The sequence below is a fragment of the Colletotrichum navitas genome, assembly GCF_030913465.1.
Source record: "Colletotrichum navitas strain CBS 125086 chromosome Unknown LY79scaffold_1, whole genome shotgun sequence".
Taxonomy (NCBI): Eukaryota; Fungi; Ascomycota; class Sordariomycetes; order Glomerellales; family Glomerellaceae; genus Colletotrichum; species Colletotrichum navitas.
This window is the reverse complement of record NW_026850547.1, coordinates 2,065,875-2,089,247: the sequence shown is the minus strand read 5'-3', so window position 1 is coordinate 2,089,247 and position 23,373 is coordinate 2,065,875. Positions and strand designations below refer to the sequence as shown.

The window sequence follows — 23,373 nt, the reverse complement described above, 5'->3', positions numbered from 1 at the left end:
AAATCGTGGTGGAGAGTGTCAATCTGGGTTTATTTTTTTGTTCCTTTTCTTCGAGGGCAAGGTCCTTCAGCATGACAGTTGGCAGGTATCACTTTTTGTCAACGTCTTATGAGATACCTTGGGAGGCTCCACAATCCGGACCGGCGTTTGTTAGAGACGGGGTCACGACAGCATATCAGGCTTCGGTGTTCAGGTCGGCAGCGAACGAAACAACAGACAGGGGCGTGTTTTGCATTCGACTGGTATTTTGGGCGAGAGAGAAAAGTGTTACGTGTCGAGTAATGAGTTAACGGTTGCCACGTCGAATGGCCATGGACGGAAGCGGTATTGCAGTACGATACCAAGAGAAATCTAATCATCAGTCAAAACACCTGCCCCAACTTGCATGAGGCGTTTTTGGTATCTCTCAGGGTCGATGTGACCCATTCCCGATTTGCCATAACGCCAACACATTGCATGACCTGCCTGGCCCCACCCTCCCATTTCGCCAGGATACCAATAGATACACGACATCATTAGTGATGTCCAAAGTAGTATCAAGCTTCCGCGGCTCTAACTAGACTTAACTGTGGGCTCGGCTGAAGCACCCTGCGCAGAACGGCGAACATGGGGAGCTGGGAATAATGAAGTCGGTCTCACAATCAATTTACCCTAAACACCGAAATAAAAGGAGACGCTTAATGATGGAAGAGGCGGATGTTCTGCTCAACAAACGTAATGCCGAGCTTCTCCGCAGTCTCAAATACGGCGCCATCGTTCTGGCTGCCGCCAGGAGCGGCGATGTACTTCACACCGGACCGAGATGCGCGGAACACATTGTCGACGAAGGGGAACTAGGTCGTGTTAGAAGGTTTGCAAGAGGAACGGTACCAACCTGACTTACAAAGGCATCACTCGACACGGCGACGTTGGTCAGCTTGCCAAGCCACTCTTCCCTCTCGGCGTCAGTGAAGGCAGGGGGAACCTCCTCGAAGACGGCCTCGAACATGTCACGCTCCGCACCAGATTTGGGGAGCTCGCCGCTAACCAGCAGGTCAATGGCGTTGCTCTTGTCGGGGCGCTTGGTGCCCTTCTTCCACTTGATGCTCAGGACGCGCGGGTGGAAGCGGAGCCACCAGTTGTCCGTCTTGTCACCAGCGAGACGCGTGCAGTGAATCCTGGACTGCTGGCCTGCGCCAAGACCAATGACCTGTCCGTTGTAGGCGTAGCAGACGGAGTTACTTTGTGTGTACTTCAGTGCGATGGTGGCGACGGTCAGATCACGGAGGGCGGACTCGGACAGTGGTCCAGACTCCTTGGGGGTGATAATTCTGTTGAATGACTTGGGCGAGATCTCGATGTCGTTGCGGTGCTGCTGCAGAGTGACGCCATAGACGGTCCTGGTCTCGGTTTTGGGCGGGACGTAGTTGGGGTCGATCTGCAGGACGAGGTACTTGCCGCCCTTCTTCTTCTTGAGGAGCTCGAGGGCAGCAGGCTCGAAGCCAGGGGCAATTACACCGTCAGAGACCTCCTTGGAGATGATGGTGGCAGTGGGGACATCAACAGTGTCACTCAGGGCAATCACATCACCGAAGCTGCTCATGCGGTCGGCGCCGCGAGCACGAGCGTACGCCTGGGCAAGAGGGGAGGACTCAATGCCCTCAATGTCGTTGACAAAGTAGACCTTGCGCTCCTCCTCGGTCAAGGGGGTGCCAATGGCAGCACCGGCAGGGGAGACGTGCTTGAAGCTGGCAGCGGCTGGCTTACCCAGAGCCTGCTTGAGCTCCTTGACAAGAGGCCAGCTGTTGAGGGCGTCCAGCAGGTTGATGTAGCCGGGAGAGCCACCGAGGACCTTGTAGGGCAGCTCGCCGGAGCTGACGTAGGCAGCGGCAGGCTTCTGGTGGGGATTGGCGCCGTATCTCAGGGCCGAGTACTGCTTTCCGTCGGCGGCATACTGCTTACGGAAGAAGTCGGAGATTGCGGCGTCATAGTCGGCAGTGTGCTCAAAAGCCTTGAGGGCGTAACGGTTGCGGCTGGCTTCGGTGATCTCGCCGGCCTGAAGCTCCTTAAGAAACTCGGCGTAGTCGTTGGGGTCGCTGAGGATGGTGACACGGCTGTGGTTCTTGGCGGCGGCTCTGATAAGGGTAACTCCACCGATATCAATCTCCTCAACAGCCTCGGGAACAGTGACGTTAACCTTGGCAACGGTGTCCTTGAAGGGGTAGAGGTTGCAGATGACATAGTCGACCTTGTTGATGTTCTGGTCGGCCAGGTCCTTCTCATCGGATTCGAGGTTCCTCGCGAGTATTCCGGCGTGGACGGCGGGGTGAAGAGTCTTGACGCGGCCGGCCAACATCTCGGGGGCCTTGGTGATGGCAGATACATCCCTGAAAGAAGCCGAGTTAGCTCCAGTCCCGGCCAGTTGGGAGTTTTGGCAGGAGCTATAACTTACTCAACGGGGAATCCAGACTCCCGGATCATCTTGGCGGTGCCGCCAGAGGCGAGGATGCGGACATTCTGCTGGTTCAGGCCCTTGGCCAGATCCAACAGACCCGTCTTGTCGTAAACGGAGACAATGGCAATCTTCTGACCCGACATCTTTGGCTTTTGGTGCTCTCGGCAACGACAAGTTCTTGTTGGGGGAAAGAAGTACTATTGAAGAGTCAGAGAATAACGAGGAGAGAAAGGGACAAAGAGGGGAGAATGGGGAAGAGGGAAAGCAATTTTTTTGCTTTGCGCAATGATGCCTGTGGGCACAGGGAAGAGGAGAGAATGCGCAAAATCGGCTTCCGATCAAGGAGGGGGAGGGGCAACAAAAAAGTTATAGAAAGAAGCAAAATTAGTTACGCAGCAGGTACTGAATGATACCATACGCCTAGCGTGGCAGATGATGTATTCCCCAGGTATTGCCCCACGTCGCATTGGAGAACCGTTGGAGATCCCATCCCATTGATGGATATAGACCCCCATAAGTGGTCTAGTGCAGTTCACTGTGTATGGTCACTACCTATTGTGCGACCTGAAGAGGGACTGCCTTGTATCAGTAATATCATAGTACGTAAAACCTGCTACGCGACACCTCTGACCTGTGTCACATCTTGATCTCTTAATAGGTACGGTATGAAATACCCAATAACGCGGAACAACTACTGAATCTGACTTCACTTCAACCATGGCCTAAATGTATACGCGGACTTGGGCGCCGGAACGTCGGCGACAACCGGCGAAGATGGTATAGTTAAATCTACTATCAAGGTCGTGACGGCTTCTAAACACCTACTGCAGAACCGTTTGAAAGTCACGTACTCATTGATTGTTGAGGTCGTGTAACGGAGGTGCTGTTTGCTGGTGAATTGGCTGAGGCCGAAGTGAAAGTCGATGCCAACAGAAGCTCTACACATACACACACATATACACACACACATACACACACACATACAATACGAGGCCATAGGCCCTCTTAACCTCTTATATGCAAAACGAAATTCTCCTCCTACTTTACACGTTTTTAACTCCAGAGCCAAAGCCCGAAAGCCTGCAGTGTATGCACCAGCCCTAAAAGCCTAGTTTCTAAGGGCAGGTAGCGATATCACCCACATGGCTCACCCACGATCATTAACTAAATTGTTCGTCGTGGTATTATGAATGCCTTGATATGCCTTCCACTGCCCACCCGTCTCCATCTTCTTCGTCTACTTCTAGCTTCTCACACATTCCTAGTTTCCTAAGAACACCCGACACCGATTTCTAATCGAAACAACTTAGTACACACGCTTGAAAGGAGGAACGGCCTTGCACTCGTTCTCATCCAAAGTGTTGGCGATAACGCCACGGTAGCCGAGGTCGACCTTGCCGTGTGGGTTCTTCTGGAAGGACAGGGTGTGCTTCATCCAGTTGGCGTCGTCACGGTCGGGGTAGTCCTCACGGGCGTGGGCGCCACGAGACTCCTTGCGAGCAGCGGCGGAGGCGGCGGTTTGAGAACTGACAAACAATTAGCATCCCTAGCGTTGAATAATAAAGACAGTATGAAACTTACGCGCAAGTCAGGAGGTTGCGGAGCTCAAGAGTCTCGACGAGGTCAGAGTTCCAGATCATGGACTTGTCCTTGATGGCGACATCAGGGAACTGAGCATCGATCTCGGTCATCTTACGAACACCCTCATCAAGAGACTCCTGTGTTCTGAAAACGCTGACCTCGGTCTGCATGGCCTTTTGCATAGCCAGGCGAACGTCAGAAGTGGTTCTGGTGCCCTCGCGAGTGCGAACGTTATCCAAAGTCTCGATAGCCTCAGCACCAGCATCAGCAGCAATAGGCTTGTGCTTGGTGCCGGGGGTGAAATTGTCGCGGATGGTATGAGAAACAGCACGGCCGAAAACGACCAGGTCGAGGAGGGAGTTGGCACCGAGACGGTTAGCACCGTGGACAGAGACACAGGCGGCTTCACCGCAAGCGAACAGACCGGGAACGACCTTATCTTTGCCGGACTCGTCAACGGTGATAACCTCACCGGTGTACCTCGTTGGGATACCGCCCATGTTGTAGTGGACAGTTGGGAGGACAGGGATAGGCTGAGTGCGAACATCAACACCGGCGAAAATACCAGCAGTCTCGGAAATACCAGGCAAACGCTCGTGGAGGACCTCGGCGGGCAAATGGCTAAGCTGGAGGAAGATGTGGTCCTTCTCCTCACCAACACCACGACCCTCGCGGATCTCCATCGTCATGGATCGGGAAACGACGTCACGAGAGGCAAGATCCTTGGCTGTGGGGGCGTAACGCTCCATGAAGCGCTCACCCTCGGAGTTCAGGAGGTAACCACCCTCACCACGGGCACCCTCGGTGATCAAGCAGCCAGCGCCGTAGATACCAGTAGGGTGGAACTGGACGAACTCAAGATCCTGGTTGGGGAGACCGGCGCGAGCAACCATGGCCATGCCATCACCAGTGCAGGTGTGGGCGGATGTGCAGCTGAAGTAAGCACGTCCGTAACCGCCAGTGGCCAGAACAGTGTGGTTAGCAAGGAACCGGTGCAGGGTGCCGTCCTCCTGGTTGTAGGCAACGACACCGCGGCACTCGCCATCCTGCATAATCAGGTCGAGGGCGAAGAACTCGATGAAGTAGTTGGTGTTGTGGCGGAGCGACTGTCCGTAGAGAGTGTGGAGAAGGGCGTGGCCGGTACGGTCCTCGGCAGCGCAGCAACGGTACGCTTGGCCACCCTTGCCGAACTTCTGAGACTGGCCACCGAAAGCACGCTGATAGCTATAGGAGAAGGTATATATCAGCGTCCGTACGTCACTTCGATCTGGCTCAAGGCTCCTACTCACATCTTTCCGTCCTCGGTTCGGGAGAAGGGGCATCCATAGTTCTCGAGCTCGACAATGGAGGCGGGCGCCTCACGGGTCATATAATGGATAGCATCTTGGTCGCCGAGCCAATCCGAGCCCTTAACAGTATCGTACATGTGCCATCTCCAGTCGTCCTCGTGCATGTTTCCCAGGGCGGCGTTGATACCACCCTGAGCAGCGACAGTGTGACTTCTGGTAGGGAACAGCTTCGAAATACAGGCTGTGTTAAAGCCGGCCTCGGCAAGACCGAAGGCGGCACGGAGACCAGCACCACCAGCACCGACAACGATGGCATCGTACTCGTGGTCAATGACAGGGTACTTGCTGGAAAGGTAGGGCGAGGCCTCCTTTGCGCGAAGAGGGCGGTTCGCAAAGACCCGCGCCGCAGGTCTGGTCGTGGAGAATGCACGCGCCTGCGAGAACTGAGGTTGAGTTAGCTCTGCTCTTCGAAGGCAATTCCCGTGGCATAGTTGCGAAGGGTGAACCGGATCAGAGAAGTAACATACAGAAGGCTTGGAAGCAAATCTCCTCAACGCCATTGATGAGGCCATGGTGGATGCGTACACTGTTCTGAAGTATCAGTAGGCGCTCTCTTTGTGAATGTGTGAATGTTTGCGTCGCGAGAAACGGAGGGGAAGAGGGTGGCGGCCGAGGATGTTGGAATGGGCGAGGTTCGTTTGGGGCCGGGTGTTCGGATCATTTACTGACCGTTATCGGAAGAGAGAAATCAGGCCTGAAACTGGGAGTTAGTAAAAGGACTCCAAATTTGCATGCACTTTCGAACACTTGCCGTCGATTTGAATTGGTCTCCAAAACTCTAAGTGATGGGTAGGCCTACAACCGGTGTATGGGGAGAAGTACGGGATGGAATACGGCAAACCTCGCACGTCTTCAGCAATAAGCCAGCTCGGCACCTCGGGTAATCACACTGTTAATGATTGGTTGAATGAGGTGTGGCTGGTGGCTGCGCGCCACAGCTCCAAGCAAGCCACAGCTGGTTCCGGGGCATGTGAGATGGTTAGAGGATAGGCATTACAGGTAGACCAGCCAGCCAGCGTCAGGTTCCTACTTTATTTAGTACCTCACTATCTTGAAAAGTGCCCTTGGCATTTATGGTTGAGACTAAACTCCGACTCTCATCTGCAAACTCAGTATAGGGTACTTGTATTCGTACCCAAGTTCACATGCAAAGTCCCGTCAAATTCCGAGATGGGCTACTGGGATAGGTAGAAAGACCAGATGAAAAGGTGCTTGCTTCCCCAGTCGTAACCAGTACCTGGACTTGAAGTAGGGGAGTATGGAGGAATAAGCAACAGGAATTAAACTATGTTCTGAGGAAAACTTCGAGCATCGTGGGTAACGTAGGAAGACATTGTTTGCCTGGAGTGAGCCTCTTTGGAAAATAGAGCCTGTGGTATCGATAAATATGATGACCATTTGGACTTTCGGACATCAACTCTATTAGTGACAGAGGTACTGGGAAGCAATGCGGTATGAGCTCCCCGTTTTTCCACATTCTCATCAAGACAACCAAACTTTATATAGAAGCGGCGGGTTGTTCCGTGAGAGATATGAGCGAGACAAACACGGTCGGCTGATCGTCAAATGGGGCACGACTTCCGTCGGCTTAACCCTTTCTTTCACATGACAGGCAATCGAGCCCCTATTGGCGATGCTACAAGAAAAAGGTAGTTTGACACAAGATTGAATAAAGTTGAGCCTCTGCAAGCTGGGAAGCCCACTCAGTCCACTTCTTTTTCTTTTCCTTTTTCTATCTCGCCAACTCTCTTCGTGGTGACCCTTTGCGTCTTGAGGTTCTGTCTCACTCAAAGTGGTGGTCACGTTGGGGTCAGGCGGGATGTGTCGATTTGAATGGTGGCTTTGCGTGTATCTGACACTGGATTCTTCACTTCTTGAAGCCATGAAAACCGCACAGGCCAAATAGCCGCACTTCTGAGATTGGTTAAAAATCACTCGTGCATGATTGGTCATAGACCCGCTTTTATTGCTCCGGCCGCTTCCACTCAATAACCGAGGGATTGACAAACTTCCATGATGTCTATCATTTCACCTGAACGCCACCAAGGATAACAATATCACGGTGAACCGCCGCTTCCCACACCGCGACCCGCCAATTACTTGGAATTTCTCACTTCCATCTGGTGTGCCAACTGTTACCTTTGCTACTTGCATCCGTTTGTTCCAACTCGTATCCAATTCAACAGCCACAATGGCATCTCTCCGCTCTTCCTCCCGAGTCTTGGGCTCGGCCACCAAAGCCGCCTTCCGCCCTGCCGTCACCGTTCCTCGCCGTGGCCTAGCAACCCCCAGCGACCGCTTGCCCCGTACCAAGGAGCCAGAGATGAAGAAGTTCACCATCTACCGCTGGAACCCCGACACCCCGACTGAGAAGCCTCGCATGCAGGAGTACACGCTGGACTTGAACAAGACCGGACCCATGATGCTAGATGCGTTGATCCGCATCAAGAACGAGTTGGACCCTACTCTGACCTTCCGCCGAAGCTGCAGAGAAGGCATCTGCGGTAGCTGTGCCATGAACATTAATGGGCAGAACACGCTGGCTTGCCTTTGTATGTGGTTTCTAGAAGCACAGCAACCAACCCCCTCCCCCTGCTACGAATGAGGTCAACATAGCGATGAAGAAGATAATATTAATGCCATTTGATAGGCCGTATCCCCAAGGAGTCTTCGTCAGACATTAAGGTTTACCCTCTGCCCCATACCTACGTCGTCAAGGACCTGGTCCCCGACTTGACCCAGTTTTACAAGCAATACCGTTCGATTAAGCCCTACTTGCAGAGAACCACTCCTGCCCCTGATGTACGTGGTAGAGTACACCCTTCTATTATGACACTTTGGACTAACGTTGACTGCAGGGCAAGGAATACCGTCAGAGTGTCGCCGATAGAAAGAAGCTGAGCGGCCTTTACGAGTGTATCCTGTGCGCCTGCTGCTCAACTTCGTGTCCGTCTTACTGGTGGAACTCGGAGGAGTACCTCGGACCTGCCATCCTTCTCCAGTCATACCGCTGGCTCGCCGATTCCCGTGACGAGAAAGCAGCGGAGCGCAAGGCCGCCCTTGACAACTCGATGAGCTTGTACCGCTGCCACACGATTCTCAACTGCACACGTGCCTGCCCCAAGGGCCTGAACCCTGGCAAGGCTATTGCCGAGATCAAGAAGCAGATGGCTTTCTAAGAAGCTGGCGGTGTCTAGGTTTGGAGTCGTAATCTTGGGCGGCGCGATATTGGCTGTATACTAGGTAGTGTGTACTTTATGAGCATGGATGGAGTTTGAACTCCTTGGACACACTAAAAAGGGGACTTTGAATTCAAGCTTTCTTTTGTTTTCATTAGTCCGCAGCAACTCATATAACAACTGTCCTGTCCGTGTCTGAAAGTGCCCGAGCGAAGAGGGAAGAGACGGTAATAGCCCTAGCTTTATAGGTTGTTCTCGACATACATGGGCGGTGATCTCAATGCTTCAAGGGGACTGAGAGGCAATGAGTTGTGTGAAAAAAACGGAGGTGGTGCGTGCCAAACGCGAGAAGACGGTCTGTCCATTGGTCTGTGGCGGAAATGCTGGAAGAGAGTGCCCACCACAAAACCATGGGCGATCATAAACCAATCCTCGAGCTTAATGGAGATCAAATCATTGCGATAAAGCGGTTTTGTCTTTTATAGATGTAAAGGGACACTGACAACAGAGGGCAGGTTAGAACCTTGGATTTCTAAGAGGAAGACCCCATGCCGTGAATAGAAGCATAAGTGGTTCGGCTCCCAACATGAACAGAAGCCTGCCTGCCTGTATGGTCGCTTTGTATACTTCTTAGTCTTCAGAGTTATTGAATATACCAGTGCCAAATCACATGTGATGTTTCTCGTCTGGGGTCTAAATTCAGTAGGAAAATTAACTCTTCAATAACCATTTCCAGCTATGAGACCGCAGGTAACGGAAGGCGTAACAGAACGAAATTGATATTTTTTGGCTTTATCAATCAAAATACGTGTGAACATTACACCACCCAAAATATATTTCACAAGTCCTAGTCATCCTCTATTTAATTGTGCTCCCTCCATAGTCCCATTTAGCATATCTGTTGCATGCACGGTGAGCGAGGGAGGCTGAACCAATAAGGTGCATATGAGATTGGTGATACCAGCATCTTCTGCAAAATTATCGGAAACCGCTCTCACAGCTCTCACAAATTTCGAAGCGGCCAAACATGACAAATTTATCGTATTTATGCCATGTAGGATGACTGATGGTCATCGGTTTGGTCACTGTTGACAAACCGCGCAAACATAAAGAAAGATTTATCATCAGATCAGTGAGAACATCCAAAGGACAAGTCGAGCGGGCAAACCCCAGGTATTTAATACCAGTAAGCCGGGATAATAGATCGTAAGTGAATAAGCAGACTGGAGACTTAGACTACGACAAGCTTCGTCTCGTTGAAATAGTAGAGGAACGTAGAAACCAACCCGACCTGTCAAGGTCGCCTGTATAACTCGGGGGCTGGGTGAGAGTTGAACCAAAGAGTGCAGAGTATTGGGCCTGGGTGCATTTCAAGCGAGCACAATCGAACATGAGCAGACTTTTTGAAGTCGGGGCATCTTTAGGCCCCATTTGACATTTTTGGCAGCTCTATACTACCAACACACACTCGGGGAAATCTCTCCCTCCCACCACAACATGAAAAAAGGGGGCTGTATGGGTGGGAGAGACAGAAAGAATAGGATTTCTGCAAGCCCCATCCATACTTTTTCGCTTTGCCAATGTGTTTGACCCGTCTTGAGAGAAATCCATTTGTGTTTTTTGCAGCACTTGGGGGGGAATTGACAAAGCGCATATAAACCCTTTTAATTTCCCTCCGTGACCATGCAATGCATCGAGTAATTCGGGATCCCCGTGTGCCAAAAACGTGTTACGCCTCCATGACCTTTTTCGTTATCCCCAAACCTAACCCAGGAGCGGTCGGCTAATTTACGCGGCCTGCATCGTAAGTCAGTGATGAAGTTCCCTAGGCAGTGTTGGATGTTGTCAAGAAGGATCCAGGAGACTAGAGACACATATCGAGCACAGATATTGTACTGGTAAGTCCGAATGATGTGTCTCAACCCTATTCACTGTTTCTCGCGTCTCCCTGAATCAATTCCCGACATAATGTCCCATTTCAACTGACCTTCACGGCGAACTTGCGCTGAGGGAAGTGAACGGTGCGCTTCTTGGCCTTCTCGGTGACGATGCTGGCCTCCTTCTCGGACAATCTCCGGCGGATGGCACGGGTTTGCTTCGCGCGGAGGTCAAGGGGGGCGTACTTCTTGTTCTTGTAGAACAGGCGAAGCTGGGCGCGTTGCTTGGCGTTGATAACGGTCAGGACGCGGGCGATCGACTTGCGGATGTCGTGGCTGCAGGCAGAAAAAATATCGGTCAGTCGCTCGTTCCTCATCCATCCTTCGGATTCCTCCCATCGCTTTCGGATCGGACGGGGATAGTAACGCACATCTTGTTCAGCTTGCTGCCAGAAGAGGTGATCTTCTGGATACGGAGCTGACCGAGCTCAGTCTTGAGCTCTCCGAGTTGCTTGGTCAACTCATCCTTGTTCTTGTTCCAGAGCTGGCTGGCCTTGACCTTTCCGGACGACTGCGACATGATAACTTCTCGTCAGCGGGAACGGTTCTTGTCCTTGTAGATGAGTGCATTTGTGTTTCTCGTCGGAGCAGATATGAAAGTTTCGAACGCGGGGTGTCGTAATCTCGTCGCGGGGGAAATGTTCGGGACTATTCGAGGATCGCGGATCGCATCAGGAGCAAAGGGTCACTCACCATCTTGACTGATATGGGGGGTGGCGCTGGATATCTGGGTTAGTATCGACACGTCGTGAGAGAGGCTAAGGTGATCGATCGAAATATGAAGTTTTGACAAAAACCCTACAAGTTTGTGCGTGCAAATTAAAAACTGGGCCGTCTGTGATTGGAGGAGGTGGGCCTTGGGGTTTAGGCATGCGCCACGGCATTGCTTAGCCACATCTGTCACCGAGGGCACCGAAAGGCGCTGTCAATGGCTGCTCTCCACCGAGCCGATTACACCGAGTTCGATATGCTCACCTAGGTATCTACCTAGGTAGCATGGTACATGAATGCTGAGCAAGCATGAGGGGTCTCTAAACTGCCCGTATGCTGGGATGGAGTCCTTCAAAGCTCCAAGTTCGGACAGGTGAACGGTTTCCCAGGCGATATTCAGTGCGTGTTGATTTTTGTCTAATAGTCTCTGTGCTTTCCTAAATATCGGGATGTTGGATTATGAGACTGATGTCCGAAGAATCTCTTTCCTTGAGTCTTCGCTGTGTCCCCAATCGTGTTGCCATCGCTAGGTTATTGAATACCTACAATGCAACTTGACCCGCACCTGCAGGCTTGGTGCAGCCCAATGGCCATTACATAATCATTCAAGGTGCACGGTCCATGTGACGCTGAGCTCCTCTAGGCTGCATCTGGTCCCTGCTGACAGTCCCAGGCATGCGGACATAGACGAGCCCATCGGAATCAACGACGTCGAGAGCAGCAGACAGAACAGACAACTAGCCACAACAATCATCGCAGCACCATGGCTGCAGTTCCTGTCAACACGGGCTGGGCCCAGCTACGGCAACAAGCGCGGAGCCTAGAAACACAGGTACGGGTTCCTTCACCTTCATGGTGTCTTTTTCCACCGGGCTTCCCTGACATCCGCCCTCTATAGACCGAGACTCTATTCCACACGTACTCCCAGTTCTCGACTGTAGCAGATATACCAGCAAGGCCCACCGAGGAGGAAAGGACAACAGAAGCGAAGTTACAAGAACTCCTTGAAAAGGTACGTTCGATGAATTCTCCCTCAGGACCTCAGCCGCCACTAACATAGTCTCCAGCGTGAAAACGTCATCTCCCAACTTTACCGCCTTCTCGACTCGGAAGCGACCCTTACCTCCTCTGCTACGAAGCATAGTAACCTTGCTCTCTCCCGTGAGAAGCTCGCCGAGCACAAGCGCGACCTTGTCCGCTTGCGCAACACCATTGCCCAGGCCCGCGACCGCGCCCATCTGCTCACCAACGTTCGCTCCGACATTGACGAATATCGCGCCAACAATCCCGAGGCTGCCGAGGCTGAGTACATGCTTGCCGAGCGTAGTCGCATCGATAACAGCCATAACATGACCGACAGCGTCCTCGCCCAGGCCTACGCCGTTCAAGACAGCTTCAACATCCAGCGTGAGACCCTCGCTAGCATCAACCGCCGCATCACCATGGCCGCCAGCCAGGTTCCCGGGCTCAACAGCCTCATCGGCCGCATCTCGGCCAAGAAGCGTCGTGACGGCATCATCATGGGCGTCTTCATTGCATTTTGCTTCCTCCTGTTTTGGTGGTTTATATGATCAGCGGCAGAGGAATGCGGCATGTTTTACTTAAGACGACGACGGCCTTTTGTGTTTTCATCGTGTTTCTTTTCAACAAGCCGTTACGACTGGGGATAATATCGGCATAAGGGAACTGCGGAGGCGTTCTTGGGAATTTTTATGGACGTTTTTTTTCTCGAATTGAGGGTATCTTTGGTGCATACTGTACACTAGAAAAACACGGGTATGTAGGCAATAGGGCCAGGTCATTCATGACCTGGCTGTCGCACGCTATCGGCTTTACAAAGCCACCCTAAAAAGCTGTCCCCCTCCCCCGGCTTACGACTTCTCCTTCTTCTCGCCCGCCGCCTCTTCGACCTTGGCGGCCTCTAGCGCCGCCTTTTCGACCTTGTTCCACTCGTGAAGAACCAGTTTCATGCCCTTCACCAAGCTGTCCCGCTCGTCCGGGCGGGCGGGACCGCTGGCAGCCCAGCGTATCCTGCATAGGTTGTCGACGAGGTAAACGTAGCCGACCTTGCTGTTGAGGTAGCCGATGGACTCGCTGATCTCGTCGGTGATGCCGCGGGGCACGAGGAAGTACTTGCCCCAGTGGTGCTCGGGGATCTGCTTGCGGAGATTACCCATGAAGAGCCTGACAATCCACGCCTTGAACTTGTTGTCCTCAATGTTGAGCTGCACAATCTGCGTCTTGCCCGGAGACTTAGCTAGGAGCTCGTGCAGCGCCGGGTTCGCCTCGGGCGAAATGAAGGTCTTTGCCTGGTTGTCGGCCCACTGGCTGCTGTACACGGCGACGACGGACAACTTTCCGAGCAGCGCGCGCGTCGTGTCGCGCGGGCTGTTGGCGTTCTTCTCGAGCGTGTCGCCGACAAAGTTGGGGAAGAAGAGCGACATGTCGGCCTTGAAGGGCAAGGGGGGCGCGATGAAGGACTTGCCCTCGTGAAACTGCATGTTGCGCCAGTCGCGAAAGTAGGGGCGGGCCATCTTTTCTTTCCTGCGAACGACCAACAGTCAGCTCAAGTCTCGATGTGGCACCGTAGCGTGCGACTTACAGCTCCTTACGGCGCACGAGGTGTTTGTCGTAGTCGACAAAGTCGTCCCTCCGCTGTTTCAGCGACCTCCTGTCGACGCCTGAGTTGTCTTCCGGGTGCGGTGGGTGCGCCATGCCGATGGGCCGTGGCAGAGGCTGCGGCGTGAAGTCCTTGACCTTCCGTCCGTAAGCACGCGGGGCGTGGATGGCCGACCCCGGGAGATCGGGCTTCGCCGTTTCTAGAGGAGCGGCGCCCGGGGCCGGTGCCGGTGCCGGAGGCTTGCCAGCGAGGTATGGACGAGAGGTGCTCAGGTGGCGCCGGCATGAGCAGACAGTGCACGAGAAGGCCCTTCTTGAGAGTCCCATAGACAGGGCCATTGCACGCATTGGGGTGATTGAAGCCATTGCATTCAAGGCCGGAGAGTCAATGCGAATGCCAAATGTCGTTGAGATGTCTGGTCATTCCCTCTGGCGTCTGGGCAGTGGAAAAATTCGCGCCACATGTGTCGATGTCCTACCCTGCGCCTCATCTCCAAGCCACAGGGGCTACCGGGCGATAAGAAAATGGATCGCCGCTGCAATGCGGAGAGAGCCGACGAGAGAGGGGCTAAGAAGCAGACTGAACCGACATTGCGGGTCTCGGGCCACCCTTTTGCTGCCCCTCGGCGCATTTCAGCATTGTGTCATTGGGGAAGATCGATTGACCTTCACTGGCCGAACACCGCGAATAGCCGAGTCTCTGGGGAAGAAACAATGCCGCTGCCGAGCGTGCTCCTGCAACGGGTGTTCGCACATTCCTGAGTAGCTTTCGCCTTTCCTCCTCTGAAAGTCTAGAAATTGCGAATTATTCCTTACCTTTATTCCTCTTCTTTGCTTATCGAAAAAGGCCTCACAATGTTTCTTCAACGCGGCTCACGCGCCGTACGGACGCAATGGCACGTCTCTAAAAGCATGGCCCGTCTGGCCGCGGCAAGAGCTGCTGGCGTCTACCCCTCTAGACAGTTCCACGACACGCGGCAATTGAGGGTTATCAAGCCCGTCTTGCTGGCAGACATTGGTGAAGGTAAGTAAAAAATAATAATCAGCTTTTTCTAGGCTTTCAGAGTGAACTGAATCTCTAACAAGTCCCAAACGGCAGGCATCGTGGAGTGTGAGATCATCCAGTGGTTTGTCGAGCCGGGCGCCCGTGTCGAAGAGTTCTCCCCGCTGTGCGAGGTACAGAGCGACAAGGCCTCAGTGGAGATCACAAGCCGCTTCTCCGGCGTCGTGAAGAAACTACACTACGACGCCGGCGACATGGCAAAGGTCGGCAAGCCTTTTGTCGACATTGACATCCAGGGCGGGGCCAAGCAGGAGGACCTCGACGCACTGACGGCCCCGACTGAGCCAGCAGTGGAAAAGCCCACGCAGAGCACGACGGAGCCTACTTCGCCGCAACAACAGCTGGCGAGAACGCATCAGGGAGAGCAGATACATGGGCAAACAAGACAAGAGCCGGCAGTCACCGCGCCTCAGGGCGCCGATGTACAGGAAGCTCCGCGGCAGCCAAAGGGCACGCATGCCTCACTTGCCACGCCCGCGGTGCGGCACCTCACCAAGACCTTGAATGTGAATATTACGGACATCGACGGCACGGGGAGAGATGGCAGAGTCCTGAAGGAGGACGTACAGAACTTCGTCAAGCGTCGCGAGTCCGGGGACAAGCCGGCGGCAACTTCAGCCCCGCCCCCCGGCGCATTTCCCACCCCGGGGCCCGTCGGGGGCGCGCAGCTCGAGACCCGCGTCCCGCTCACAAACACCCAGCAGCAAATGTTCAAGTCCATGACGCGCTCCCTCACGATACCGCACTTCTTGTACGCCGACGAAATCGACTTCTCCAGCCTCGTTCAGCTGCGCACCCGCCTCAACCGCGTGCTCGCAAAGGCTCCAGAGGTGGGTGGCGGCGAGACCGGCGTCGCGAAGCTTTCTTACCTCCCCTTCATTATCAAGGCCGTCTCCATGGCGCTCTATCAGTTCCCCATCCTCAACGCGCGGGTCGATCTCGACCATTCGTCCTCCAAACCCTCCCTCGTCATGCGCAGCCAGCATAATATCGGCGTCGCCATGGACACCCCGCAGGGCCTCCTAGTGCCCGTGATCCGCAACGTCGGGTCGCTCAACATCCTCTCCATCGCATCGGAGCTGACGCGGCTGCAAAAGGCGGCCTTTGCGGGCAAGCTGACGCCGGTGGACCTCGGCGGAGGCACCATCACCGTATCCAACATCGGCAACATCGGCGGGACCTACCTGTCGCCTGTCATCGTCGACAAGGAGGTGGCGATCCTCGGCATCGGCCGCATGCGCGCCGTGCCGGCGTTCGAGAGGGAGGACTCGGACAGGGTGGTGAGGAAGCACATGTGCAACTTCAGCTGGAGCGCGGACCATCGCGTTGTGGACGGTGCAACCATGGCGCGGGCCGCTGAGGTGGTGCGCAGGGTCGTGGAGGAGCCCGATGTCATGGTCATGCACCTCCGATGATGTGTCCACCCTGAATGGGAGTGTATGAGTGAGGGGCTGGAGAGAGGTACCCAGGAGGGATATGGGAAGAGTGGTCAGATCTGAGGGGAGGAGGGTGACGACGAAGATCGAACGAGAGCATCCGGCCCGCGTGATGCGGACACTAAGACTGGGTGAACAACGCCCATGGCGTGTGTGGGCGGACGGACGGGATGAATGGCTCGACGACATTTACAATCAGAGTCTCATTGATTGTGTAGATACGGGAGGAAGGGCCGGGGTTTGGGGTCGGTGGTAGACAAGTACGTCGTTTAGGCACCTGTGGAAGTTACAATCTGGGAAAACAAAACAAAGAGAGATCCAGAGTACCTAGAGATCACCTGCAAGAGGAGAGCTGCTGCCCGACGCATGTCGGTCTGACAGGCATGTTACTGCAGCGTTTCGCAACGGCGTGATGTCTTGGCCGGGATGGTTGCCCCACAGGGCAAGGTCAACGAACACCTGCCTCCACACATGACAGACATTCCACATCCCCTTCTCATCCCCTCTCCCCCATCTCGGTGTACTCTGTAGTAAAATACGAAATTGTGACGGCCCAGTTACGACGGACGAACGCTCTCCACACCTTTACCGAGCTGACGCCAGCCAATGCTAAAGAATCCCCCAACGGCCAAGGGTGACCGACCATCCGCGCTCCATCGGCTGCAGGCATCTCGATTGGGGAAGCTTGACCACGGTGTTGGGGAGACCGAACTGGACCTCGTCTATCCGTAGAGCTGCTAAATGTCCAGATTGTGCATGCAGGTGGGCTCACAAGGTACAACGGTGGGTAGGTGGTATAAGTGACGGTTTGATATTTCGTCAGTTATACGTATTCTCAACCAAGACTTGCAAGTGATGAACCAAGAACATCCAGCTGGGCCCCAACCAGTGAGAACTCTCCGGTTCTTTGACCCTGCATGAGTGAGGCAACAAGCGCCAGCTCAGCATCGCTGCTTTCGCATTGACGGCCAACCCCATTTCGGTCAGCTCGCATCCTGACATTATGCTCAACCGCCAATACACGACTTAGCCCCCCCCACCAGCTTGACTTGGCTGGGCAGAGGATGCCTTTTACGCGGCGCAAGTCCCTCCGCTGCCACCTTAGCACCCGTATACTGTATGCAACCCGACCTCTTCAAGCCAGCGGTTTTGTAACCCTAATCCCAATGCTGACGCCGTTGTGATATCCAAAAGCCAACGCTTGTAGTTCTATGCCCGTAACTCCATGATCCCGTAGGATGATTCGCAAAAAAGGAAGAACACCCCAACCAAAGTACGCCTCTTGAGACAGCTAGTGGCCTATGCGTCTTCCCCAACTACGGCCTTGACGCTGGCTAGGGCATCCCGCTTGACTTCCTCGAGAGAGCGGCTGACGTCGAGACTGATGACGTCTGTCTCGTCGGCCATGGGAGGCTCCAGGGTTTGGAACTGGCTGTGGACCATGTTGGCGCCCATATAGTGGTTGGTCGCGGCACTGCGGGCTGTCACGCGTTGTACGAGAACGTTTTCGGGGGCCGACAGATAGATGAAGTGAATGAGGATGGAGCGATCGTAGTATCCGGCGACACGGATGACGTCCCGGTACTTGCGCTTCAGGGCCGAGCAGGTGAGCACAACCCCGTCGGAGCCTGCGGCCAGCTGGTGGCGGGACTCTTCGCGAAGCGCAACGAGCCAGTCCCATCGGTCGGCGTCGGTCAGAGGCACACCGTTGGCCATCTTCTCAATGTTTGCTTGTGGGTGGAACTTTTCACGCGCGAGTTAGACAAATGTCAGAATACGACAAGGCGGGTTGCGACACTTACACTGTCGCCCTCGATGTAGGGAAGCTTCAGAGCCTGGGCGAGGTACTCGGCGACGGTCGTCTTTCCACAGCCAGCCGGGCCCGTCACTAGCCAGATATGGTGGTACTGGGTGTTAAGGGATCCATTGACGTGCGCGCCGTTGTCGGCGGAAGTCGGAACTCCGGGCACTTTCGGCTGGGTCTTGGAAGCGACGGCCTGCTGGACGCCGTTCGTGAGCCCCGAGGGAGACTTTGGAGGCTGCCCATTGGCAGGCATGGGAGAGTCGTAGGAGAGCATGATTTCGTGCGGGTTGGTAAACACAAATGTGGTTGTCTTGTATAGTATTAGAGCGGAGCGGCCAATGACGCTATTGCATCATCCGGAGAACAGGGAGTTGAGGCGGACAGTAGGCAGGATGCTAACAAAACAGTAGAGCGGCTGATATAGGTAGGTATATGCGAATACAGGGCAGATTCGAGATGAGGGAAGTAAAGGATCCAATATTTTCTACTACCAGCGGGAAGACGATTCAAGTGCAAGGCCCAAGGTCAAGTGACGGAGCAATGCGCAGGGCATTGTCTTATACTTTATAAGTGACCAAGGACGGGGCTGCTTCTGGGGGACGGATGAGGAAAAAAAGGAAGAACCCAACGAGGAACCCAGGGGGGGTGCCTGACGGCAACTAAAACGCACTGGCAGCGCTCAGCAGGTTCCAGTACCTGGACTCGGGTTCAGCGACTTCTCTCAGGCTAGGTAGGTAGGGTAGGGAACCGGGAACAGGGGGCGTGTCGCTGCCCCGACTTTCCCAAATGGCGACGTCCCCTTGCAATCAGAGAGGCCAATGAAAATGAATTATGAGGCTGACGGGGAGAAATCCGTACCCCACTGATGACTGGGGGTGGGGTGTCTTGTCCAATAGCCGCGGGTGTGTCTCCAGAAACAATTACGTCCCTGCACTCTACCCTCTTGACTGCTGTATCCCAGGTATGTACTGTACTTTCTCTCCACGGGATCCAAATGCGAAGGGGTGGCCATCTGGAAGAAACGTGGGACGAATGGAAGAGTCAAGTAAGTTGCCTTTTCTGTGGAGGTCAAGGTCATTGCTGGGTGGGATGAGTGGGGTGAAAGCATACGAATAGCGGCTATTGGTAACCTTCTATCCCCGGCAAAACTACGAAGAGTGCCAACGTCAGGTATACCCCGTCGCGAACTGGCTATTACCTACATACTTAGAGCGTGGTATGTGGCGATAGATGGGGCATTGTCAATTATTGAGGTCCCTCGTTTCTGTCGAACCGACAACGTTGGTGACCATTAAGGCAGTCAGGTCACTCCTGCCATCGACATGAGGCTGCAAGACCTGCGTTGATGCCCTTTACACTATATCGTGGTTGCAGCACAATAGCAGGGTGAAAAACTGTGGGAGAGGAGGTGTTGCTGCTGTAGCCGGAAAGAAAAGAAGAAGCAAAAAGCAACGCCGGCAAGCGCAGAACCTTGCATCGCGGGATCGGGAAGGATGGCGAACGGGGTTTCGGTCAGGAACTTGGGAGAATCCAGTTAGTCGCTGGCAAAGGACATGACGGTGCTGAGGACGGAGAAAGGTAATGAAAAAAAAAACAAAAAAAAAACAAGAAAACAAAGGCGGGGGGACGTGGAGCCAAGAGGAAGGGCAGTTCGGGGATGTGTCGCGGATGGGATGTGGAGAGTACTGTACTTCGTGCATAGGGAGAGAAAGTGGGCAGCGTGGGGGGACGCCCTTTTCTAGAACGGACCGACACTAGGAAATAATTACCTGAACAAGACAGGGGCCTGGGAAAAGGAGCGAGGTCACTCGACAAGCAAGAAAAAAAAACTCGATCCTCGACAATTTCATTTTCCAACCATCTCGGTGGGGGGTGGGAAATTCTGTCCGATGACGGGCAGCAAACCCTGGAAACAACACATTGGCCAGGACCGCAGAGAGAAGAGACACACAATGCAGCAGCCCGAGTTAGCTCAATAAGTCCAGCAAGCAGCCGGGCGAGACGAGACAGCGGCAGATGCATCGGGACCTCGACATAACACGCCCAGCTCTTTCCCGAACTTCAGCCGCGGTTACCTAGGTACCTGTGTTCTTGTGTGCAGAGCCAGCCCGGGTCAGCAGACCTAGTGTACCTACATAGTATGTCGTCCGTCCCTCTCGTCCAGCTAAGGGAAAATGCGCATGAGTGCTTTCGGGCAAGCACCGAGAAGCTATTGTTATTACATCATAGGGAAGACGCGCATACGGGTCGGCGATGCGCGTGCAGCCAAGCATTGCAGTTCTCGCACTTCCTCGCTCTATTGTAAACTACCTACATTCTAATCCCGTGATCCAAGCCCCCATTTACAGAGCCACTAGGGCAGGGAGCTGGCAGGCACGGGCATCTCGAGGAGTTCGGTACACTTTCCAAGCTGCCTTCTCAAACAACAGCTTACTACCAAACCCAACGAACCAAACGGAACCGAAGCCTCCCCAAGAAAGCCACCGACCTGACTACATACCTACGAGCCCGTGCAAACAAACTGTGGGTGATGCAACCTGAGAGTGTCTTCCGAGCCGAGGACAAACTGCACCCTCCACTCAATTCACGGTGTAAGGCGGCACACCCCACGCTTCTGGGCCCAGTACACTAGGGTTGACACAGCGAGTGCCAGTCAGTCACCCTGGACTCTCATCAACCTTGAGGTGAGATGCACCGTGCAGGTGCTCTGACTCTGGCATCTTCCGGTCTTTTGTTTTGCCCTGCCCTGCCCTGCCCTTCGGCACGGCTCAGGTTCCGAGGAAAATGTGGTTTTGCTGTACGTACATCATCACACCGACTTGATTCCAGCCATTCGGAATGCGTCGGGTCCTAGGGGAGCAGAGTCTACGGAGTCGTGCAGAGACAATTCGCTCCCCCTCATCCGTCCACTCTTTCCCACAGTCGACAGGGCCTTCCCCAAGACTCCGCTAGGCCCTGGTTCTGGCCTCGCTGCAAATAATTCAGTCACAAGTTTGCTTGCTGAAATTGCTCCAGCCCTCGCTGTTCTTAGGTTCTTAGATCTCCCCCCCCCCCTTCTTCTCCAAGACTCTCCGGGTCCTCTCATCTCCATCTCGTCTCTGTCTTCGACCGCCTTCTCCAAGTGGGTTGCACTAGGTCGCTCCAGATCACTCCCCGCCAGGTCCCCAACATCGAACCCGGCCCAACGGTCAGGGGAATAACACGCGAGCGAACAAGGATGAGGGGTTTTTGCTTTTCCCAAAGTCTTGAGGTCGTGCTCCCTACCGCTTAGTACCTATACGAGTAGGAACGTTGCAGTGCCACTCATTCAGCGGCCCCTCACCGCTCTGGAGATACGGCAGCTGACTTACTAGGTACTCAGTGGGGTACGCCCGTTCGTTCTACCTAGGTGATTTACCTACCTGCCTGTTGGACCATGCATCGGCTTGGCTTTTTGGCATCGATTGAATTCGCGATTACACCATATTGTGCACATCCATTCCACCGCATAATAACCACTATACCACTCATCCCACGGACGGTAGCGCCGGAGTGCCCCCTCCTCTTCCTCCTCCTCCTCCTCCCCCCCCCCCCACTAACCATCCCAGCCACTGTCCGGGGAACCGGTTACAGGTCTCATGACGTTTGCTTGATGCCAAACCGCCAGAGTCTATCAAGGATGAGCGGAATTGAACACTAATTATGCGAATATTCTCCGTATTGGTCGGCTCATTCTCTCATATGAGACGGAGTTGTCGGTGTGAAATTTTCGGCCACTGGCTGTGAGACCATCTTTACCGCGTCAATTCGGTCCTGCAATCAGCCCCAACAGAAGGCTGTCTTGCTGTCCACGTACTCTGCCCGACACATCGAATAGCATCCGGGCTGCGAGGGTTGCGACAACCCCTCCTGGCTGTCTCAACCTGTATCAAATGCATGCGATGTGCGCCATGATCCCTCGTCTCTAGCCCCAGCGGCGTACTGCGCTAGCTTATGCGAGGCATCAAGTCAAACGGCAAGCCGCCCACGATGAAATCTTGGAGGGAACAAGCTCAATGCACACGACGTATGGCTCTGTTCAATACACTATTGCCTCTATAGGGCGAGTAACGAATGCAAGGCGACGAGTGAAACTCGACGAGCCTTTCCGAGATCAAGCCACGGAGGCAAGGCGGATGTTCCCCGGTGACCCTCAGTCTGAGCAATCCATGCCACCGTGTTCAGTTTCTTGGGCGCTTAAGCTGGCTTCAAGACGCCGAGGCAGATGGTCCGAACATTCGGAAACCCCGGAATCTTTCCTCGCTTCCCCGGGCGAGAACTCGGCCAAATTCGACGTGGCACGCAGCGCCTGCGGCTTCCCTTCCCGGCCGAGTCGATGCGCCTATCCTGTGGGCGGGATCCGCCCGCATCCGTCCTACAGCAGACGCAGCAGCATTGCCGATGTCCTTGTAATTCGCGCGAAAGTGCAGGACAAATAAGTGATACTACTTGATGACCACTATCCAGCTGCCTTCCTCGTCAAGGGCTCAGCTCTCAATGAGATCTTGACACGACACCTAGTCTTGCTTTGCTGACACTGCATGAGCAAAGCAATCTCCCTCCTGTTGCCAGTGCTGTCGAATGCTATGTTACAACGTGGAAGTACTCGAAAACCGACGCGGGCCTATGAGACGGCGGCCATAAATTGCCCCCCCCCCCCCCCCCCTATGCATCCCTTCGGCCGAGTCTTGTCGGGCGGGCTCCTCAGCGTTGATAACAAGATAAAAAGCCTAGCAGCCACCAATTCCAAGTTCTATGCAATGAAAACCACTCAAAACCGCTCTTGACAGCATTGACACCTGACCTGCCCTAGATCACGACAACCAGCGGCGAGACAATAGCTAAGTATCCTGTACAAGCCCATCAGTGGTTCATGTCACATATCGCAAAACAAACCTGGTCGCGTTACTACCTGCAGGCAAGCCTCGATACGGGCACTCTGCAGCCTGCTTATGCAGCCTGCCTGCGCAAACATGTCGATCCCAGCGAAGTCTCCCATTGGTCTCCAAGACCATGCATGCAAGGATACCTGACAGGTGTAGTCTGCAAATGAAAGGTAAAAATGTAGACACTAAACTCCCTCGGTGAGCAATGCGGTATCGGAACAGGAATTCATATCTTTCTAATATGTCGGGATTCTGTCATATAATTCTCTTCTCACCTCCCCTCCCCGGCTTGGTTTGTCGCCAATGGTGTTTACACAGCGCTTGAATCTCGGCCAAGACATAACGGTGAGCCGCCT

The 23,373-nt window shown here is 54.1% G+C and overlaps 11 protein-coding genes across 11 annotated transcripts; 3 read left to right on the top strand and 8 right to left on the bottom strand.

Annotated features, from left to right (window-relative positions):
* LY79DRAFT_25994 (uncharacterized protein) lies at nucleotides 1-518 on the bottom strand. Its single transcript, XM_060551928.1, has one exon. It carries the CDS (start codon nucleotides 357-359, stop codon nucleotides 99-101), a length of 261 nt encoding a protein of 86 aa, XP_060421114.1. The 5' UTR covers nucleotides 360-518; the 3' UTR covers nucleotides 1-98.
* A 159-nt stretch (nucleotides 519-677) lies between these two features.
* Nucleotides 678-2,577, bottom strand: LY79DRAFT_585962 (phosphoribosylaminoimidazolecarboxamide formyltransferase/IMP cyclohydrolase; the record flags this gene model as incomplete). The annotated part of the gene is made up of 3 exons (XM_060560564.1): nucleotides 678-833; nucleotides 884-2,366; nucleotides 2,432-2,577. The coding sequence occupies 3 exons, from the start codon at nucleotides 2,575-2,577 to the stop codon at nucleotides 678-680; spliced, it is 1,785 nt and encodes a 594-aa protein (XP_060421113.1).
* Nucleotides 2,578-2,999: 422 nt separating this feature from the next.
* On the bottom strand, nucleotides 3,000-3,458 carry LY79DRAFT_534179 (uncharacterized protein). The gene has a single exon (XM_060556410.1). The coding sequence runs from the start codon at nucleotides 3,429-3,431 to the stop codon at nucleotides 3,141-3,143; it is 291 nt and encodes a 96-aa protein (XP_060421112.1). The 5' UTR covers nucleotides 3,432-3,458; the 3' UTR covers nucleotides 3,000-3,140.
* On the bottom strand, nucleotides 3,375-6,181 carry LY79DRAFT_534176 (succinate dehydrogenase). Its single transcript, XM_060556409.1, has 5 exons — nucleotides 6,116-6,181; nucleotides 5,832-6,058; nucleotides 5,305-5,747; nucleotides 4,016-5,239; nucleotides 3,375-3,960 (listed from the first exon to the last, which is right to left on the bottom strand). Exons 2-5 carry the CDS (start codon nucleotides 5,874-5,876, stop codon nucleotides 3,741-3,743), a joined length of 1,932 nt encoding a protein of 643 aa, XP_060421111.1. The 5' UTR covers nucleotides 5,877-6,058; nucleotides 6,116-6,181; the 3' UTR covers nucleotides 3,375-3,740.
* Nucleotides 6,182-6,360: 179 nt separating this feature from the next.
* On the bottom strand, nucleotides 6,361-7,400 carry LY79DRAFT_534173 (uncharacterized protein). The gene has a single exon (XM_060556408.1). The coding sequence runs from the start codon at nucleotides 7,315-7,317 to the stop codon at nucleotides 6,847-6,849; it is 471 nt and encodes a 156-aa protein (XP_060421110.1). The 5' UTR covers nucleotides 7,318-7,400; the 3' UTR covers nucleotides 6,361-6,846.
* Nucleotides 7,360-8,675, top strand: LY79DRAFT_25910 (succinate dehydrogenase iron-sulfur subunit). The gene is made up of 3 exons (XM_060551922.1): nucleotides 7,360-7,916; nucleotides 8,015-8,166; nucleotides 8,223-8,675. The coding sequence occupies exons 1-3, from the start codon at nucleotides 7,556-7,558 to the stop codon at nucleotides 8,541-8,543; spliced, it is 834 nt and encodes a 277-aa protein (XP_060421109.1). The 5' UTR covers nucleotides 7,360-7,555; the 3' UTR covers nucleotides 8,544-8,675.
* A 1,268-nt stretch (nucleotides 8,676-9,943) lies between these two features.
* On the bottom strand, nucleotides 9,944-11,285 carry LY79DRAFT_534167 (60S ribosomal protein L35). The gene is made up of 4 exons (XM_060556407.1): nucleotides 11,174-11,285; nucleotides 10,852-10,991; nucleotides 10,531-10,756; nucleotides 9,944-10,340 (listed from the first exon to the last, which is right to left on the bottom strand). Exons 1-4 carry the CDS (start codon nucleotides 11,174-11,176, stop codon nucleotides 10,332-10,334), a joined length of 378 nt encoding a protein of 125 aa, XP_060421108.1. The 5' UTR covers nucleotides 11,177-11,285; the 3' UTR covers nucleotides 9,944-10,331.
* Nucleotides 11,286-11,954: 669 nt separating this feature from the next.
* Nucleotides 11,955-12,762, top strand: LY79DRAFT_664854 (vesicle transport V-SNARE protein; the record flags this gene model as incomplete). The annotated part of the gene is made up of 3 exons (XM_060562975.1): nucleotides 11,955-12,023; nucleotides 12,090-12,203; nucleotides 12,259-12,762. 3 exons carry the CDS (start codon nucleotides 11,955-11,957, stop codon nucleotides 12,760-12,762), a joined length of 687 nt encoding a protein of 228 aa, XP_060421107.1.
* Nucleotides 12,763-12,799: 37 nt separating this feature from the next.
* LY79DRAFT_25788 (ATP10 protein) lies at nucleotides 12,800-14,417 on the bottom strand. The gene is made up of 2 exons (XM_060551907.1): nucleotides 13,794-14,417; nucleotides 12,800-13,735 (listed from the first exon to the last, which is right to left on the bottom strand). Exons 1-2 carry the CDS (start codon nucleotides 14,174-14,176, stop codon nucleotides 13,063-13,065), a joined length of 1,056 nt encoding a protein of 351 aa, XP_060421106.1. The 5' UTR covers nucleotides 14,177-14,417; the 3' UTR covers nucleotides 12,800-13,062.
* Nucleotides 14,418-14,485: 68 nt separating this feature from the next.
* Nucleotides 14,486-16,462, top strand: LY79DRAFT_25762 (2-oxoacid dehydrogenase acyltransferase). The gene is made up of 2 exons (XM_060551901.1): nucleotides 14,486-14,834; nucleotides 14,910-16,462. Exons 1-2 carry the CDS (start codon nucleotides 14,666-14,668, stop codon nucleotides 16,286-16,288), a joined length of 1,548 nt encoding a protein of 515 aa, XP_060421105.1. The 5' UTR covers nucleotides 14,486-14,665; the 3' UTR covers nucleotides 16,289-16,462.
* A 997-nt stretch (nucleotides 16,463-17,459) lies between these two features.
* On the bottom strand, nucleotides 17,460-18,710 carry LY79DRAFT_25768 (thermoresistant glucokinase family carbohydrate kinase). Its single transcript, XM_060551903.1, has 2 exons — nucleotides 18,112-18,710; nucleotides 17,460-18,052 (listed from the first exon to the last, which is right to left on the bottom strand). Exons 1-2 carry the CDS (start codon nucleotides 18,385-18,387, stop codon nucleotides 17,609-17,611), a joined length of 720 nt encoding a protein of 239 aa, XP_060421104.1. The 5' UTR covers nucleotides 18,388-18,710; the 3' UTR covers nucleotides 17,460-17,608.
* Nucleotides 18,711-23,373: the final 4,663 nt, after the last annotated feature.